The 19,072-nt window shown below is 39.5% G+C and overlaps 1 protein-coding gene and 1 long non-coding RNA gene across 7 annotated transcripts in view; both read left to right on the top strand.

The window, feature by feature from the left end:
- The window catches only part of LOC308656238, a 182,792-nt gene that overhangs the window by 53,594 nt on the left and 110,126 nt on the right, over positions 1-19,072 (top strand). The window lies entirely within an intron of this gene.
- Positions 1,922-18,380, top strand: ANP32E (acidic nuclear phosphoprotein 32 family member E). Of its 6 annotated transcripts, none has more exons than XM_081307083.1 (7): positions 2,266-2,334; positions 5,300-5,449; positions 6,524-6,646; positions 8,330-8,495; positions 10,356-10,528; positions 14,911-14,965; positions 16,023-18,380. In XM_081307083.1, exons 1-7 carry the CDS (start codon positions 2,281-2,283, stop codon positions 16,091-16,093), a joined length of 792 nt encoding a protein of 263 aa, XP_081163209.1. In that variant the 5' UTR covers positions 2,266-2,280; the 3' UTR covers positions 16,094-18,380. The 6 variants fall into 6 exon arrangements, with proteins under 6 accessions (XP_081163204.1, XP_081163209.1, XP_081163208.1 ...); XM_081307082.1 differs by lacking the exon at positions 2,266-2,334 and adding an exon at positions 2,386-2,450; XM_081307081.1 differs by lacking the exon at positions 2,266-2,334 and adding an exon at positions 2,562-2,927.

The raw sequence follows: 19,072 nt of genomic DNA, 5'->3' as shown, positions 1-19,072 counted from the left end.
CTATTCTGTTTTCTTCCCTTGTTTTTAACTCTTCCTTGAACTGTCGCTCAGTACATTTTGGCTCAGTTTTCATGTCATCTTGGCTTCCTTTAGCATTGGTTGCATTATAATAAACAAAACTAGCCAGGCGGTGGTTCATACCTGTAATGCCAGGGGCTTGGGAGGCTGAGGCAGAAGGATCTTGAGCTCAAAGCTAGCCCCAGCAATTTAGTGAAGTCCTAAGCAACTCAGCAAGACCCTGTCTTTTTTTTTTAAATTTACTTTTATATTTTATTTTTAGGTGGACACAATATCTTTATTTTTAATTTTTATGTGGTGCTGAGGATCGAACCCAGTGCCTCATGCATTCTAGGTGAGTTCTCTACCAACAGCCCCAGCCCCAGCCCCAGACCTGTCTTTAAACAAAATTTGAAAAAGGGCTGAGCATGTGCCTCAGTGGTTAAGTCCCTGGGTTCAATCCCTGGTATAAATAAATAATTAAATATTAAAAACAAACGAATTCTTATACTGCCCCAGAGGTGCCATTTTATTATTTAATCATTAATTCTAAGCATATTTGTTTGTGTCTATGGGGACAAGAGTAAGGGTGGAGTGGTGAGGAGTCTGTGTTGGAAAGTAAAAGATCTCTAACCCGAGAAATTGGAAAGTGCAAACAATTCTGGGAGTCGTGGGGCTAATTTCACCCATTTTCCCCAAATTATCTGGAATTTCTTTGGGTATTTATCCTGAAAATGGTGTAAGGAAATGCAGACAAAATTTAAGCCAGAACTAAGAAAAGTTAGACCCTAAAGACAAAAATTTAAAAAAATCATTCTTATTGTCGGGGCCGGTGGTGCACGCTTGTAATCCCAGCGGTTCTGGAGGCTGAGGCAGGAGGATTGCAAGTTCAAAGCTAGCCTCAGCAAGGGTGAGGCACTAAGCAACTCAGTGAGACCCTGTCTCTAAATAAAATACAAAGTAGGGCTGGGATGTGGCTCAGTGGTCGAGTGCCCCTGAGTTCAATCCCTGGGACCACCGCCCCCCCCACCCCCCAAAAAAAAGATCATTCTTAGCCTACTGTTAATATCCCAAATAGGTAGACTTATAAAACACACTTTATCTACAGATTTCCATGGAAACTGGTATACCAAAGGGAAATTAGAAAGGAGAGAAATTGTTGTGCTGATTCTACGCAAATTAATGTCTGATTTTCATTAGGTTAGCGCTGTTTTTCCCCCAAGGTCTAAGCGTTTATTACCAGCAACAAGCACTCAGTGACAATTCATCCAGGATATTTTTATTTAAAGGATCCTAACTTTTAGGCTTCACTCAACTTCTCTCAATATTGTTTAGTCTTTCATGGTGGAAGTTAAAATATCTTTATCCTAGCTCTGGTTCCACTGCGGAAGGCCTCGGTCCCCTCTTAGTGAGAAGCCCGTGCCCAGCAGGGCCGTGCCACGGAGACCGGCTTCTAACGTGATGCGAGTTGCCCTACACCTTGGCCGCAGCAGAGGCTGCGCTTCAAAACCGCCAAGAATCAGAGCGTGCCGCCCCTGGATCGTCAGTTTCGCAACTTGGGCATGCCCTCTCCCTCCCTTTAATACTGAAACCGGCGGAAGAACACAAAAACAAAAACAATAACAAAACCCACCCTAAAAGCGAAAAACAAATCCAACAGACATCAAAACCGCACAAATGCCTAGGGAAAGCGCGCCAACCACACAAAGAAAAGGAGGGGGGCTGCTGGGATTCAAAATCGTTTCGCTGAGACGTACACCCCCCTGGACCTATCGGAGTTAACTGCGCGCTTGGTCGTAGCCAATAGACGCAGAGTGTCTGGTCCAGGTCCTCCCTGAAGACTGATGGACATTTAGCTAGCCCAATGCAAGAGGGTGACGCTAAAGAACCAACCAATACGTTCGGAAGGTGGGTGGAGTGTAGGCCAGGGGGTTGGCGGTGCCGTGTCATGGAGGCTCAGTCTCTGAGCAGCCATTGAAGGGGAAGGAACTGCTGGTGTGTGTGTGTGTGCGCGCGCGTGTGTGTGTGTGTGCGTGCGTGTGTGTGCGCGCGCGGGTGTGTGGACAAGGAGGTGGGGGCAGCCGAGTTAGAGTCCCAACTCCTTGGACTCCATTTGCTATTCTTTTCTTTCTCCCCCACATCTATCTGGTGGTAGTGGGCGTTTACATTTGCGTTTCTTTTCATTCATTTCCAAATCTTTTTAAAATTTCAGGGTTGGGGGGTAGTGGGAAGAGCAGGAAAGGGGAAAGGAGGAGAGTAGGAGCAGAAGAGCAGGAGGAGGACATGGAGATGAAGAAGAGGATTAACATGGAGTTAAGGAACCGAGCCCCGGAGGAGGTGAGATGACTCAGCCCCCACCCCTTCCCCACGGCCCCCGTATCCTGGGGGTTGGATTTCTGGGTGCTGAGGATGTGTGGGGAGAGCGAACAGACCAGTCTCCACCGGGGGTCCAGGTTGGTGGAAATGTTTAATTTTGTTTAAAATTATTAGGATTTTCTACTTAAAATGGCGAAGGGCTTAAGTTTCTAGGGGCGTATGTGTGCGCGCGGGGGCTCAGCCCCTTTCTGCACTCCCGGCGTCGGGCGTCCCGGCCTCGCGGGGGCGGGAAGAGCGCGCGGGGCCCTCGGCTGCCGCGCGGGGCGCGTTCCTCCCGGGGCCGGCGGCGCGCGCGACCCCCCGGTCCGCTCGGCCCCTGCGCAGCCGTGGCCGCCTGCGAACTTGGTCCAACTTTTCTGCAGTACTGCCAACTAGGGCTTTTGGGGGGTGGGCGCCCCGGCCTCTAGGCCTCGGGGCGTCGGGCGTCGCGCCGGCCCCGGCGGAGGTCGCTGGCGGAGTCCGCTCCCCCGCTCCGGGGCGCCCACTCCCCCGGGAAGCGGCGCGCGCCGACCGCCGCCGGCGGAATCTGGGTCAGCGGCGCCTTCGGACCGCGGGTGGGTACGGGGAGCTGTCGCGATGACCGGCGGTGGGGAGGGACGCGAGCGTGACCCGCTTCTGCCGCCGCCGTGTAAGTGTCCCGCTGGTCTGAACTTGATTCCCGCCGACGGCTTGGACCTCGGCGGAGGGTCTGCGTAGTCTGCGCCCTGGAGGCTCGGCGAGGCTAGCGCGGCGCCCTCGCCGCGGTCGCCCGAGTTAAAGAGCCGGCGTGGGGAGGGGCCACGCGAGGCGGGGTCGCGGCCAACTTTCCCGGGGCCGGGCGGGGGCGTCGCGGGCCCCCGCGCGGCCCTCCCCGCCAGCGGCGGAGCGCGGGCACTGGGGGAGCGACCCTTGTCTTCCTGGGGGAGTCCCCGCCCGGCGTGGGGTTCCTGTCGGTCCCGCGCATTTCTCTGGTCGCAGCGGACGGCGGCAGCAGCCGGCTAGTTTGCGATCCCTGAAATGACCCTTGGTACGGATGGCAGTCCCAGGCTCTGCGGGACCTGGGCCGCGCCCGCACACGCCGGCCGAGAATTGCCCCGGTCCCGCCTGCCTTCCGCGTGGGACGGTGCCGTGGGGTCCCGGGGTCTTGCCCCTGCCCCGCTTCTTCCCGGGTCGGCGCCCCTGAAGCCGGCCGCGGGCGGGAGGAGGAAACAGTCATACCATCAGGGTCAGCCCTCGGAGAACGTGAACTTTTCTAGAACTTATTCTTAGGGGCTTCAGAAAAGAAACAGGACAAACACAACCACACCTAAAAAGCGGTCTCGGAAGCACATGTTTAGAATGCCTTCATTACTATTTTATATGTCTTGGGACAGAAAAAGGGACTTGTCCTCTCTCCTATTCCTTTACCTAGTGAGCCGAGTAATTTCCTTCCAGTTCTGGGGTGGCAGTTACCTTTCTGCAGGCTCCCTTCCTGTGCCGGGTGTGATAACGGCCCCTCTGTGTGTGTCTATTTGTGTAGACCGTTTACAAAGCACTTTTAACGTTTATTTACTTTTCTCCTTCCGACAAAGTTGTAAGGTGGATTGTATTATTCTAGAATCCAGACTAACAGATGGAGTCGTAGGGCAATTTAGTGATTTCCTTACGTGGAAGAACTGGCTTTCTGACTCCAAATGTAGTAGTCCTCCCCACTCAGTTAAAACTGGAAGGCGTAGCTCTACCGCACACCAACTGTGTGACCCAAGGCAAGTCATTCTCCTTTTTGGTCCTGGGTTTCCTCATCTTCAAATAGGAGATCATGGTGCCATCTCTGGTTTACTGAAATAATGCTGTCAAAGTCATACTCAAATAGAAACGGTGTCATGCTTAGTTGCTGATTTTTAGCCCTTTTATATAGTTTTGCATTGGGAGTAAGAGAAGCAGGGTCTCCTCGTTCCCCCTTAAGGTTAAACCCATTTACACACTCATCAGTAACTTTTGTTACTGCAATTCTGACCTAATAGGGAATCCAGCCCCCAACTCCCAAGAATGGGAAAATGTCCACAAAAATGTACCACAGTGACAGAAATAACATTTTTTCCAAGGGTGTATCATTCTGGATGATATTGTTTGTCCTCAAATAACACTGGAAAGATGGGCTGACCCAGAAGGAGCTTTCTGATGTTTCTTCTTGAGGGGTATCAAGGTTTTTTAAGTTTCTGTGGCATTTATCAACCAAAGATGAAGAGGTTTAAAAGTGATAAAATGGTTTCCTCCATTCCCTACTTTTTAGGTAGGTTGTTCACGTGAATCTTTTTCCAGTATTCTAAGTGTTCCCTTCCTGCATAAGTATATGTCCAGATGGTGAGGATCCTCATTAGGATCGGAAACATTTCAGTTGGAACTTTTTTCAAAGTTTTGTTTTTTTAGTACCAGGGATTGAACCTAGGGGCACTTAACCACTGAGCCACATGCCCACCTTGTTTTGTATGCTTTACTTTGATACAGGATCTCACTGAATTGCTGAGGCTGGCTTTGAACTTATGGTCCTCCTGCCTCAGTCTCCTGAGCTGGTGGGATTACAGATGCACCATGGTGCCTGCATGAAGTTTTGTTTTCTATACCTTAGTGACTCAGTGGTTTGAATCAGGCATTGAACTTGTTACTCTTAAATTTAATTTGGAAGATAGCTTGTAGTGATAACTAGATTTTATATTAGCTGGCAGGGGGTGGAAAGGATCTGTGTAAGGCAATTTTTTGTTTTTTTTTTTTAAGTGTGGTCATGCTGTGTTACCTTGGCCTGGAACTCCTGGTCTTAAGTGATCCTCCTACTTACCTGGGATTATAGGCAACAGCTACCATGCCCTGTTTAAGATTTGGTGTTTTAATATTCACATTTCCACAGTGTCAAACCAGGTCTGTTGCTAAACAGATCGCAAACTAATCATTAATGTATTCCCTCTCACAGGTGACAGAGTTAGTTCTTGATAATTGCCTGTGTGTCAATGGGGAAATTGAAGGCCTGAATGATACTTTTAAAGAACTCGAGTTTCTGAGTATGGCTAATGTGGAATTAAGTTCATTGGCCCAACTTCCCAGCTTAAACAAACTTCGAAAGGTAAGTCAAGTTTAATGTACAAGCAAGGGTTATTATGTCATTTCATTTTGCCAAATGAAATGACTATTCTGCCTGTTAGTGAGAAAATTTTGTTTCTAGAGATAGGAAAAATGGTTTGTTGAATCAGCTCTAAAGCTGCTTTTAGAAATTTGAATTTGTTAGTGGGATTACTTTATGACACAAATTTGGATTTTCTTTTTTTTTTTTTTCCTTTTAAAATTTTGTTTGGTTGCAAATGGATTCAATTCCTTTATTTAGTTTAATTTATGTGGTGCTGAGGATCAAACCCAGTGCCTCATACATGCCAGGTGAGCACTCTACACTGAGCCACAAGCCCAGTTCCTTCTTTTTTTTTTTTTTTTTTTTTTTTTGTACTGGGGATTGAACCCAGGTTCGCTTAACCACTGAGCCATGTCTTTCTTTTTTTTTTTTTTTTTTTTTTTTAAAGAGAGAGAGAGGAGAGAGAGAGAGAGAGAGAGAATTTTTAATATTTATTTTTTAGTTCTCGGGGGACACAACATCTTTGTTGGTATGTGGTGCTGAGGATCGAACCCGGGCCGCACGCATGCCAGGCGAGCGCGCTACCGCTTGAGCCACATCCCCAGCCCGAGCCACGTCTTTCTTATGTTTTATCTAGAGATGGGGTCTCACTGAATTGCTTAGAGCCTCCCTCAGATACTGAGGGTGGCTTTGAACTCCTAATCCCTCTGCTTCAGTCTCCCTAGCCTCTGGGATTATAGGTGTTCACCACCATGCTTGGCATGAACTTGAATTTAACATCTACCAAATATTTTTCTTTGAATCATGAAATCCAAATGTAACACAACCTAAACCAAAGCTGAGTTAGGAGCTCATCATATAGCGTTCTCATGTCATTTAACAGGCACAAATGGGAATTTGAAAATTAATGATGATAAATGCACCCCTCCCTGCTTTGGTATACTTTTTCTTTTTCTTTCTTTCTTTTTTTTTTTTTTCTGGTGATAGAACTTACTTAAATTGGTATGCTTTTAAAATCTTAGGTCCATCCTAAGCCTTCAACTTTCCTTGTTTCTCCCCATGTTGAATATATAGTTGGAACTTAGTGACAATATAATTTCTGGAGGCTTGGAAGTCCTGGCAGAAAAATGTCCAAATCTTACCTACCTCAATCTGAGTGGAAACAAAATCAAAGATCTCAGTACGGTAGAAGCTCTGGTAAGTGGAAAGGTTTTATCACTGGACTTTCTTTTTTGTTGTTGCTGTTAAATTTTCTCAGATTAGTTTGTGTTTTACCTTAGTTATTTCTGTTTAATGCAAAACTTCTGAATTTGTTCTCTCTCTCACTCCCCACTTCCCCCCATATTGGGGATTTAACCCAGGGGCACATCTCTACTGAGCCATATCCCCAATCCTTTTTATTTATTTATTTAAAATTTAAAAAAATTAAAAAAATAATAATTTTTTGGATACTTTTGAACCTAGGGGCACTTAACCACTGAGCCACCTTCATAGTTCTTATATTTTGAGCCAGGGTCTTGTTAAGTTGCTGAAATTGGCCTTGAAGAAGTTGCCATCCTTCTCTCAGTCTCCAAGTTCCCAGATGAATTTTTTTTTTTTTTTTTTTTTTTGTTTTGTACTAGGGATTAAACCCAGGGGTACTTACCACTGAGCCCATTGCTAGCCCTATTTTTATTTTTTATTTTATTTAGAGATAGGGTCTTGCTGAGTTGCTTATGCCTCACTGAGTTGCTGAGGCTGGCTTTGAACTTGAGATCTTCCTGCCTTAGCCTCCCAAGCTGTTGGGATTCTAGGTATGTGCCACTGCTCCCAGCCCCAGATGAATTTTTTAATTTGTTCTTTTTAGACATACAAGGTAGTACCCAAAAGAATTTTTAAGTCAGTGAAAAGCTGTATTTATTATTTCATCATCAGCTTCAAGATTTGACTATCTGGTTTCAAAATTTTCATTATTTTAAGTTCTATTGCTTTTCATTCCTTCTTGATAATTTTTTGAGTTACTTTCAGTGTCCCCTAGTTTATTAGTTTATTGTGGGAAGGAAAAGACTATTTAGTAAAACTCTGAAAATTGTTGCTCTGATTTTTAAAAAGATTGGGAGGTCATTGAAAATGTTGAAAATATAGCTGTATTTTTTTTTTCTTTACCACTAAGCATATCCTCAGCCCTTTATTTTTAAAATATTTTTATTTTGAGACAGATTCTCACTAAGTTGCTTAGGCCTTTGCTCAGTTGCTGAGGCTGGCCTTGATCCTACCATTGATCCTCATGTTTCAGTCTCCCAAGTCTTTGGGATTACAGGTGTGTACCACTGTGCCTACTTTGTGTGATTTTTTTTTTTTTTTAATTTTTGTTACTGGGAATTGAACCCAGTGTCACTTAACTACTGAGTTATACTCCAACCCTTTTTAAAGTTATTTTTATTTTATTTTATTTATTTTGAGACAAGGTCTTACTAATTTGCTGAGGGTTTTATTAAGTTGTGAGGCTGGCCTCAAACTTGTGATCCTCTTGCCTCAGCGTCTCTGGTCCTTGGGATTACAGTGTATACCATCATGCCTGGCCTATGTGGTTTTAAATTGATCATGTTATTGTTGTTGCCTATGCACAGGTTTGGTCATCAAAAATGTGTTGAGTGTCCTCTAGAAATAAGGCACTCAGTTAAGATCCTGGAGGTAACAATAGTAGATCAAAGTTTTGGAATTTATATGCCAGGGGCTAATTAAGAGAATTGGCTATGTTTTATAAAATAACTCTTTGTTATAAAATTCTAACAATCTAAAAGTCATTCTCTCAATTTCAAATATATGTTTTCTGGATTGTGAATTAAGAAGAAATAATATGGTATATTAAATCTTGACTGAACATCTTTACTTTTCTAGCAAAATCTTAAAAATTTGAAAAGTCTTGACTTGTTTAACTGTGAGATCACAAATCTGGAAGATTACAGAGAAAGTATTTTTGAATTGCTGCAACAAATCACATACTTAGATGGATTTGATCAGGAGGATAATGAAGCACCTGACTCCGAAGAGGAGGATGATGAGGGTAATCACTCTAAATACTCATAAATGTGTCATAATTATAGTCTCTACTCTAGCCATGCAAATAAGATTGGACCTGGAGGTATAGGTAGAGGGAAAAAAACCCACATCAGCTATTGGTAAGACAAGAAAATTTTAAATCCCACAGCTCTAGCCTATATTTCTTCTTTCAGATTTCTAATAGCTTCAGGGAATTTAATGATTTCTGTAATATGAAGCTCTGTGACATTTTACATCTATATAAACTTGTGTAACTACTACCCAGTAATAGTGAAAACTTCTTAAATAGTATTTTTTTTAAAGGATCCATTTATAGTAGCATTATTTATAATAGCCCCAAAGTAGAGACAACTCGGGCATCTGTCAACTGATAAATAGGTTAAAAACATGTGTTATATCCATACAATATAATATTATTTCACCATGGAAGTGAATGAAGTACTGATACATGTAAAAGTGAATCTTGAAGACAGTCTGCTAAGTGAAAGACATCAGACAGAAAAGGCCATGTTGTTTGGTTTCATATATATCAAAGGCCCAGAATAGGCACATCCAATAGAAATAGAAAGTAGATTATTGGGGTGAGATTTAGGGGATGGGAACTGATAATAGGTATGGTTTTTCTTTTTGAAGTGGTGAAAAATATCCTAGAATTAGATTGTGAATATACATTTTTAGATGAATATAAGATTAAAAGATGAGGTGACAGAATAACTGTTGTTAGTAATAGGATGATATTTATTTTTGGGTCAAAGTTTTCACTATTAAAATAATTTCTTGGGTTGGGGATGTGGCTCAAGCAGTAGCGCGCTCGCCTGGCATGCGTGCGGCCCGGGTTCAATCCTCAGCACCACATACCAACAAAGATGTTGTGTCCGCCGAGAACTAAAAAATAAATATTAAAAATTCTCTCTCTCTCTCTCTCTCTCTCTCTCTCTCTCTCTCTCTCTCCCTCCCTCCCTCCCTCCCCTCTCTCACTCTCTCTTTAAAAAAAATAATAAAATAAAATAATTTCTTTTTTATACTGGGGATCAAACCCAGGGGTACTTTACTACCTTTTTAATTTTTATTTTGAGTCAGGGTCTCACTAAGCTGCTTCAGGGTCTTGCTAAGTTGCTGAGGCTGGCTTTGAATTTGGAATCCTCCTGCCTCAGCCTTGGGAGTAGCTGGGATTACAGGCATGTGCCACTGGCCCAGCAAAGTAAATTTGTTTTGGATAAATAATGTTATAAGATGTTGGAATGAATGATGAACACGAAGGTTTTGAAGTGTCCACGAAGTGAAACCAACTTCAATGCATGTAATATCTGAAAATTTACACATTGAATAAATACCAGTATTTAGAAACCATTCTCAAGCAATAAATATTGAATGTTTTAAAATGGTACTCTTAAATACAAAAAAGGGCTGGGGATGTGGCTCAGTGGTTGAGTGCCTCTGAGTTCAATCCCCCACCCCTTGTTCCCCAAAAATGGTAATCTTAAAAGAAAAAAGTCACGATGAAATACTTTTCCACTGGTTGGCTTAAGAGTTTAAAGTGATTGGGAAAAGGTAAAAAGGATGAACGTTACTGGAAGGAAACATTTGTCCAGACATTTGCTCATCTTAAAAACAGTACACACACACACACACACACACACACACACACACACACACCCACACACACACCCACACCACACACGTATACATATAAAATATATACATATATATTTAAAATGTTTTTTAGTTGTAGATGGACACAATACCTTTATTTATTTGTTTTTGTGTGATGCTGAGAATCAAACCCAGTGTCTCACATGTACTAGGGAAGTGCTCTACTACTAAGCCCCAGCCCCCACATATATATTTTTAAATATTTTTAAAGATGGAGATGAAGATGATGGAGATGAAGAGGAAGATGAAGCTGGTCCACCTGAAGGATATGAGGAAGAGGAGGAAGATGATGATGAGGAGGAGGATGAAGATGAAGCAGGGTCAGAATTGGGAGAGGGAGAAGAAGAAGTGGGCCTTTCTTACTTGATGAAAGAAGAAATTCAGGTGAATAAATACTTTGTATTAGCCTTAAAAATTAATTACTTAGGCATAGGGCTAAGTACTATAAAAAGTGAGTTGGAGAAATCTGAGAGTTGTTTCCTAACTTGTGAATGTGTATGTATCTGTCTGCTTTTTTTCCCCATTGTGGCCTATCCCAGACTACATCTAGATAAGTATAAACACCTATTGATCATAAATCCCAGATGTCTTTCAAATCCACTCTGCTTTCAGTGGTATGGTATGGTAGAAACATTTTATAGGTGTTTCTAGCCTTAGTTTCTGCATTTATAAAAGTGAGATTATACCAACCTCATAGGATTGTTTTAAGGATTTGACAAGATAATGTAGGTATCTAGTGCCTGGCACATTGTAGGTACATTGTAGAACTTATTTCTTCCCTCCAATTATTTCTTGCTTGATACTCTGAATATAGCATCACTACTTAGTAATATCCCCTGCAGTGCTGCCTGGGTCGTCTCATTGCAATTGTGATCCTGTCACTAGCCTTCTGGAAACTCTTAATGTTTTTCCTATTCCACCCAAAGATACAAACCCTGCATTGTCCGTTTGGCTCCTGTTTCATCTCCCTCAGTACCAAGTTAAATTATCACACCAAACTATCCCTTGCCTTTATGTATGTGTATTAATTGTTTACTCTCTCTGAAATGACTTCCTACCCAGGTCCCTGATGGACTTCATTTTTGTTTGTGCTAATTAAACATAAATATAAGTGAAGCATGTAAAAAGCACTAATTTTATGAATAGCTCCGTGAAATTTCACATGTATATTTGCTTGTGTAATAGCCACCCCAGTCATGCCTTGTAAACTTTTATCCTTAAACTCAACTCTGGTGCTAATCTTAATTTTGAAGTTTTCAATATTTTTTCTTAGAAAATCATTCCTTCCTTTGTTATCTTTAAACCTTGATTAGGCTTCTATTGTCTGTAGATAGTTTTTTAAAAAAACTTATTTGGCTACTTTCTGTGCAGTTGTGAGCTCTTAAAGGGTGGGGAATACCTTTCATCTTTGCACCTCAGCATTTATTACCTCCAGTGGCACAAAGAATCTTGGCTCTTGGGAGTTTAGTGAAGTTCCTTTTTCCTAATGTTAAATTAAGGTTTCTTTCATAATTCTAAATAATTTTTCATTATTTTAGGGGATGTAGCTCAGTGTTAAAGTGCCTGCCTAGCATTCATGAGGCCCTGGGTTTGATCCCCACAGTGGTGGTGTGGGGAGGAAGAATTCTTATTTAGACTAAATATTATTTGTTCTCCTAATTACTTTTACATCAAGCAGGTCAATAATATCTGGTCAGTGATTATTTTTTTCTGATACCATTTTAAATATGAAACTACTGTGGAAAATAAACTACTGTACATTTGGTTCGGGCCCTAGTGAGTTAGGAACTATATAATAACGAAGAACAGAACCTTAGATATTTTAAATCTTCACAGAATATTTTGAATATTTATTTTCAGTCTGTTCGGTTTACACCAACATACAGCTTAAATGTTTTTCCCCATAAATTTTTATTTATTTAATAAAATAAGTGTCTTGTTCATTAACATTTGACCTTTTATTTTTTGTGCCAATAATTCCTCCTTAATTCTAAGTAGTATTAAGTCATTTAAAAATTACTTTCAACTAACTGCAAATATTAACTTTATCATTCCATTGAGTACTGTGAAATACTAACCCCGAATGACATGGCCACATAAAGAATAAAAAATTCTGTGATAATACATATAACCTTAAGTCACTGTAGGAGTAGCAGGGACCAGAAGGAGTTTTTGTTCCTGAGATAATCTGAATGTTGAAAACTTAGTCTTGTTTTTATTTTATTTTTATTGTTTTTATTTATTTTTATTTGCTATTGGGGATTAAGTCCAGAAGCACTTTACCACTGAGCGATATCCCCAGCCCTTTTTATTTTTTATTTTGATACAGGGAATCATTAAATTGCTGAGGTTGGCCTTGAACTTGTAATCCTCCTGCCTCAACCATAGGAGTCACTGGAGTTACAGGCATGTGCAACCGGGCCTGGTCTGAAGTCTTGTTTTTAGAAGCTAAGTGCCAGGGAATGCTTTAGAGACGATTGAGATTTAAAAAGAAATTAGAAGGAAAGAGAGTGCCTATTCAATTAACTTTAAAAAATTTTTTAAATTTTATTTATTTTCATGTGGTCCTGAGGATCGAACCCAGTGCCTCACATGTGCAAGGCAAGTGCTCTACCACTGAGCCATAACCTCAGCCCATTCAATTAACTTTTTATTTGATTTTTTAAAAAATTTCTTCTTATTTCACTGTTCTTCAGAGGCAAGGAATTAATATGTGTAAAGAAGGACTTTATGTGTGTGTAATATAAATCATTAAAAATGGAGATGAGGATGCTTGGGTGTGGTGGCGCATACTTATAACCAGCGGCTCAGTAGGCTGAGGCAGGAGGATGGAGAGTTCAAAGCCAGCCTTATCAACTGTGAGGCGCTAAGCAACTCAGTGAGAACCTGTCTCTAAATAAAACACAAAATAGGGCTGGGGATGTGGTTCAGTGCTCAAGTGCCCCTGAGTTCAATCCCTGGTACAAAAAAAATAAAATTAAATTTTAAAAAAGTGGAGATGAGGGCTGGGGTTGTGGCTCATTGGTAGAGAGCTTGCTTAGCGTGTGTGAGGCACTCAGCACCACATATAAATAAAAGAAAAGGTCTATTGACAACTTTAAAATTTATTTTAAAAAACGGAGGTGAGGTAAGACCCTCAATAACAGTTACATCGTATCTCAAAAAATAAAAAAGGACTGGGGATGTAGCTCAGTGATAAAGAACCCCTACGTTTAATCCCATACCCACCCCCCACCCCTCCACCCCACCCAAAAAAAAGAAGTTGAGAGCTTTGGGAGGATTGGGAATCATGGTGTCCTTGTATTACTCATCCACAAATGAGGAAACATTTCCCACTAATGAGAAGACTGTAGTCTCTACCCTACAAATTTCTGGCAAAGTGAGTTTTTTTGGGTCAGGTCGGGGGGTTGGATACTGGGGGTTTAACCCAGGGGCAGTCAAGCCCTGAACCACATTTTATTTTTTATTATTTTATTTTTAAGTTTTAAAAAAATATGTATATTTTTTAGTTATAGGTGGACACATACCTTTATTTTATTTTTATGTGGTGCTAAGGATTGAACCCAGTGCCTCATACATGTATGCCAGGTGAGTGCTCTACCACTGAGCCACAACCCCAGCCCCTTTATTTTTTATTTTGAGACAGGTTCTCACTAAGTTACTTAGGGCCTTGCTAAATTGCTGAGGCTGGCTTCAACCTTGCAGTCTCCCTCCACCACCCAAGTCACTAGGATTATAGGTGTGCGCCATCACGGTGACCTCAAAAGCTGAGTTTTTATTGATAGTATCTAAAAGATGATTTTTAAAAAGGTCTAGAACATGAATCAATTAATCCAGTCACATTTTGTTTGAAACAAAATTCAGAGAAAGAGCTCTTTTAGACTTGGACTTTTCTAAATCATCAAGGAATAAGTGTGATTAGTAGTTTATATTTTTTGAAAATTATAGCTATATATCCTCTTTTATTATTCCTTACAAATAAAGAAAGAAAGAAAACAAGCAAGCTAGCTCAACCTGGTGCTGGGCACCATGGCACATGCCTGTAATTCCAGCTTCTAGGGAGGCCAAGGCAGGAGGATCACAAGTTTGAGGCCCTAAGCAACTCAGTGAGACCCTATCTCAAAACAAAAAATATAAAGGCCTGGGGATGTATATAGCTCAGTGGTAAAGCACCCCTGGGTTCAATCCCCAGTACCAAAAAAAAAAAAAAAAAAAAGCTCAATCTGTGCTTTGCTTTTATTGATTGGAAAATTGAGGTCCAGAAAGATAATGTGGTTTGACTCAACATATATAACTATGTTGGGGCTAGGATTCAGATCATTCTTAACTTGATCTGTAAAATAAAAGGTCTCATTTTAAAAAGAGTCAAAAGTTGTGCTGTCCTACCTGTGCTAGTAGGTAGATGTGGCTATTTAAATTAATTAAAATTAACTAAAACTAAAAATTCAATTCCTCATTTGCACTGGTTACATTTCAGGTGCTTGGTAGTCATGTGTGGCTGGTGGTTATTGTATTGCACAACACAGGCATGGTACATTTCCATTGTTGCAGAAAGTTCTTTTGAACAGTGGTGGTCGAAAGCATAACTTATTTTTATAAAGAACTAGATACTTAGTTGGATTTTTAAAAAAGATATAAATAAGGAAGAAGTTGTGGTTATCAAAACACAGGGTAACTAGAGTTTCTTTGCCTTTGTTGGGATATACTCAATAGTGAAAAATATGTTATGGTTTATTTATACTCAAACTGAATATTTGAATTTCAAGGATGAAGAAGATGATGATGATTATGTAGAAGAAGGGGAAGAAGAGGAGGAAGAAGGTGAGTTACATTAGCCAGAAACAAATTCTAGAATTAAAAATATTTTTTCATGAACTTTAATAAATGAGTCTGTAATACAAATTGTCACTGATCCTTTTGATTTTGCTGTTTATCATAGAGTGCCTTGAAGTTACAAAAGTTTTTTTTTTTTTTTTGGCTGTTTTGAATGCTATTTACAAAAGTTTTTTAAAGAGTAAATTTCTCAAGGCATTCCTTAATTCCATTAAAGGAACAGCTCATAACATGTATTTTAAAATCAAAAATGAAGAGATAGGGGAGCTACCCTGAACTGAATTTATTACCTTTTTAAGGTATCTCATTTTGAAGAGGGAAGCCTTACCTGTAAGAGAGGAGAGGAACAGTTGAACTCAATATAATATTCTTTAAGATTTGATATCCAGGGTAGGGGGACGCGACTTGCTCTTTAGTATTCTTTATCTATAGGTCTTTTAAAAAATTCACTAACAGGGGCTGGAGATGTGGCTCAAGCGGTATCGCGTTCGCCTGGCATGCGTGTGGCCCGAGTTTGATTCTCAGCACCACATACCAACAAAGATGTTGTGTCCCCCGAGAACTGAAAAATAAATATTAAAAAATTCTCTCTCCAAAAAAAAAAATTTACCAACAGTTTCTTCAATATGAAGCCTAGTTTCTTCATCTGTACTTCATGACTTGGCCACAAGGGTGCATAGCAAGCTATCATTATTTTTGCATTTCTTGGTCTGTTAAGTCTATTTATACACTGAAATAAAAAGAAATTTAAGACTGGAAACTTAATATATATACATAGATATATATATTTTTTTTTTTGAGAATTTTTTTAATATTTATTTTTTAGTTCTCAGCGGACACAACATCTTTGTTGGTATGTGGTGCTGAGGATCGAACCCGGGCCACACGCATGCCAGGCGAGCGCAGCTACCGCTTGAGCCACATCCCCAGCCCCGTATATATATTTTTGTCAACTTTTCACTAAGAGTCAAAACTTTGTAACTTAACAAATACTCATTTGTTGAAATTAAAGTTTTTTACACTTTTCCTTCCATTCTTCTTTTAGAAGAAGAAGGTCTCCGAGGGGAGAAGAGGAAACGAGATGCTGAAGATGATGGAGAGGAAGAAGATGACTAGATCATTCTAAGACCAGATTCCCCAGCATTCCTGGGTGTGCAATAGAGTGATCACATCTTTGTTTTTTCATGTACGATAGCTATCCCTACAGAAGATAATGTGTAACTTTTTATAGAAAAGTGTGGTTTTACTATTTTTGCCTTATCATTCCAGTTAAGATTTACTAGTCTGTTAATGATCATATTGTATGTAGAGAAAAAATTTCATTGACACTTCCCCCTTAAGACATTCTCTAGAAATTATATTTAGAATCTTAATTTTTCTAATTCAAATTCAAGTTCATTGTATTAGTAATTTTTAGTCCGTAATTAAAACATGATTGCTTTTACACAGGTGAAGTTTGGTGCATTTCATTCATAAGATTTTAAAGTTATTTATAAATTAACTGAAATTACAGTCATCTGTAATGTGAAATGACAGTAGTCTCTTGAATAAGTTGATTATTATTATTATTATTTTTTTTTTAGAGGTGATCCAGGGATCTTTATTTTGAAGGCATTGACTTTTTTTTAAATAGCTAAAAATATTTGGGTGGTTTTTTTGTCACATGAATTAAGTTGCAAAGTAGAAGCAGAATAATAAAGGTTCTATTCAGCAAATTATATAGTTTTGGATTTGGGGGAGGTTCTAGACAGTAATATAATTCATGGATTTTGTGGTGATTGATAAGATTTTATTTTTGAAGGAAAAATTGCCTATACTAAGTGAGACACGCAGGTGAGCCCTCTCTTTAGGCTGCAGATCATGACATGCCAATGGTTATTTATTTTGTTTTGTTTTAGGTGTGCATTTTCTCATCAATTTCTTTATGATCACCCTCCCTTCTTGTTGACTCCCCTCTCTCTGTCCCAAAAGGAAGCTGGGAACTTCTGGATACCCAGAAAACCTTTAGTCTTATACCTCAACCACCTTTTCAGATCTCTCTGGATTTTAAACAGAGTGGAAGAAACTGAGAATTTTCTGAGATACAAATATTGTTATTGATACAGTTTCAGGCAGCAAGCTCTGCTTATTGTAAATCTTTCTTGACTGACAATATGTAAGACCATATAAGTAGGAGGAAGAAAGTAAAGAAGCAGGGGAGGGGTTTTGAATTAACATCAATGTCCATTGCCTGTTGATAATTAAGGAGATGTTTAAGTCAGTTTTTAAGTTGGCATCCCAAATTATTTGGATACCAACCCTGCGCAGTATTTATAATTTTTCTGAGTAGAACCTTTAGTTGTTCCTATAGTTTTAAAGCATTACCAGATGTAGCATTTAATTGGAATATTGTAGGCAGTTGGAAAAATATTTGGGATTAAATATTAAAATTAAGACTTATTTTCAAGTGAATGTCCATTAAAATAGAAGAATATTTGGGATAAGTATGAGTGTGTGCTTACTTACATGGTTACTAAATAAAATATATAACGAGTACACAGTACATCTCTGTTTTTGTCATGGAGGTTCCATGTTCAAGGTAACTGCTTTGTTCATCTTGACTATCTTAAAATTTTTTCTTTGTTTTGAATATTTGTAAGGTTTTTAAAAGTTAGTGTCAGTAAACTAATTGAAGCTATTCTACTGGGACACATTTAAATTACTGAGTGTAGTACTGCTGCTGCTTGTTTTTTTTTAGTTTAAAATGTATGACTTGGCCTTTTAAAGGTTATTTGTGGAGAAACTGAAACAGTTGCACAACTGACTGAAATAAAACACTTGGAATAAATTTAGTAGGGGGATCAGAAAGTACAAAAGATTGACATTTTTTTCTCCTAATTTTTAACAATTGATATGTCCTGCTTTAGTCTCTAAGAATTCTCATTACATACTATGTCCAGATTATGAAATACTTATTTTTAAAATGAAATCTATATATTGACTTTCTTATCAATCATCTTATTGTGCAATCAAAATTAGAGTTCTTTGGTTTGAAAACAACACATAGTGAACCTCCAGGTAACTTTTAAGAACTTATTTAGCTTTGTGGGTGGTATTTTCATGCAAATAAGTAAGGGGGGTTTTATATTTTGTAGAAGTTTGGGGTCCTATTTTAATGCTCTTTGTATTGCAGTATGTATATAGTGTGTTAAGTTCTTTAAGAATCTCTCCGTAAACGTTGAGGTTAATACTTTTGTGCAACTGTGTTTTTGAATAAAGCCATGACAGTGTTAAAAACAAATCAAAAAGCAGTACTCATGATCATTCTTTTATTGTTTCTGACTATTCCCTGTTTTTCCTGTGACTGCTGTAACTTAAGTTTTTGAAACGGAATTGCTTCAAATAAATTGAAGATTTGTTATAATGATTAGCTTCAGTGTATGATATTCACATTTTCAGCAATACTGTTGGCAGCTTTGAAGATCTTTTTAAAAACAAATGAAAGTTTCCTCATTCAAATTTGGATGTGATAAATAGTTTAACCTATCATCTTTCTTATTAACTTTTTTCCAAGAAGCAGGAAAAAATTATTGATTCATTTAATTTTCCTTTTGGAGTTTCAATTGAACCTGTACTTTTATTGCCTGTAGTGGAAATAACTATTACTATTATTACAGTTAAATTGATTATAAAATACTGTACATTGCCAGGTGTGGTGGTTCATTCCTGTAATCCCAGTGCCTGGGAGGCTGAGACAGGATGATAGAGTGTTCAAAACCAGCCTCAGCAACAAAGGGAAGGCATTAAGCAACTTCATGAGACCCTGTCTCTAAATAAAATACAAAATAGGGATGGGGATGTGGCTCAGTGGTTTGAGTGCTCCTTAGTTCAATCTCAACAACTGTACATTAATAGTTTTCTAGGACTGGGGATATAGCTCAATTGGTAGAGTGCTTGTCTGCATGCATAAAGCCCTGGATTCAATCCCCAACACTGCGTGTGCACATACACACACAAACAGTTTTCTAATATGAGCCCATCATTTCCATCTGTACTCTGTAGTGTGTAACTTCAAAATCTTTTGATGATATAAATAGATATAATTCTTACATATTT

This window comes from Spermophilus citellus, assembly GCF_964194105.1.
Source record: "Spermophilus citellus genome assembly, chromosome: 9".
In the NCBI taxonomy this organism is placed as follows: Eukaryota; Metazoa; Chordata; class Mammalia; order Rodentia; family Sciuridae; genus Spermophilus; species Spermophilus citellus.
Note: the sequence above shows the minus strand (reverse complement) of the source record. Positions and strands in the feature narration are given on the sequence as shown.

What these genes read in the sequence shown, in the direction of transcription:
- ANP32E (XM_081307083.1), top strand. Translation starts at nt 2,281, where the DNA reads ATGGAGATGAAGAAGAGGATTAACATGGAGTTAAGGAACCGAGCCCCG. An exon ending in GCTTAAACAAACTTCGAAAG is followed by an intron (nt 5,450 to 6,523) that starts GTAAGTCAAGTT and finishes TTGAATATATAG; the next exon opens with TTGGAACTTAGTGACAATAT. An exon ending in GGAAGAAGAGGAGGAAGAAG is followed by an intron (nt 14,966 to 16,022) that starts GTGAGTTACATT and finishes TTCTTCTTTTAG; the next exon opens with AAGAAGAAGGTCTCCGAGGG.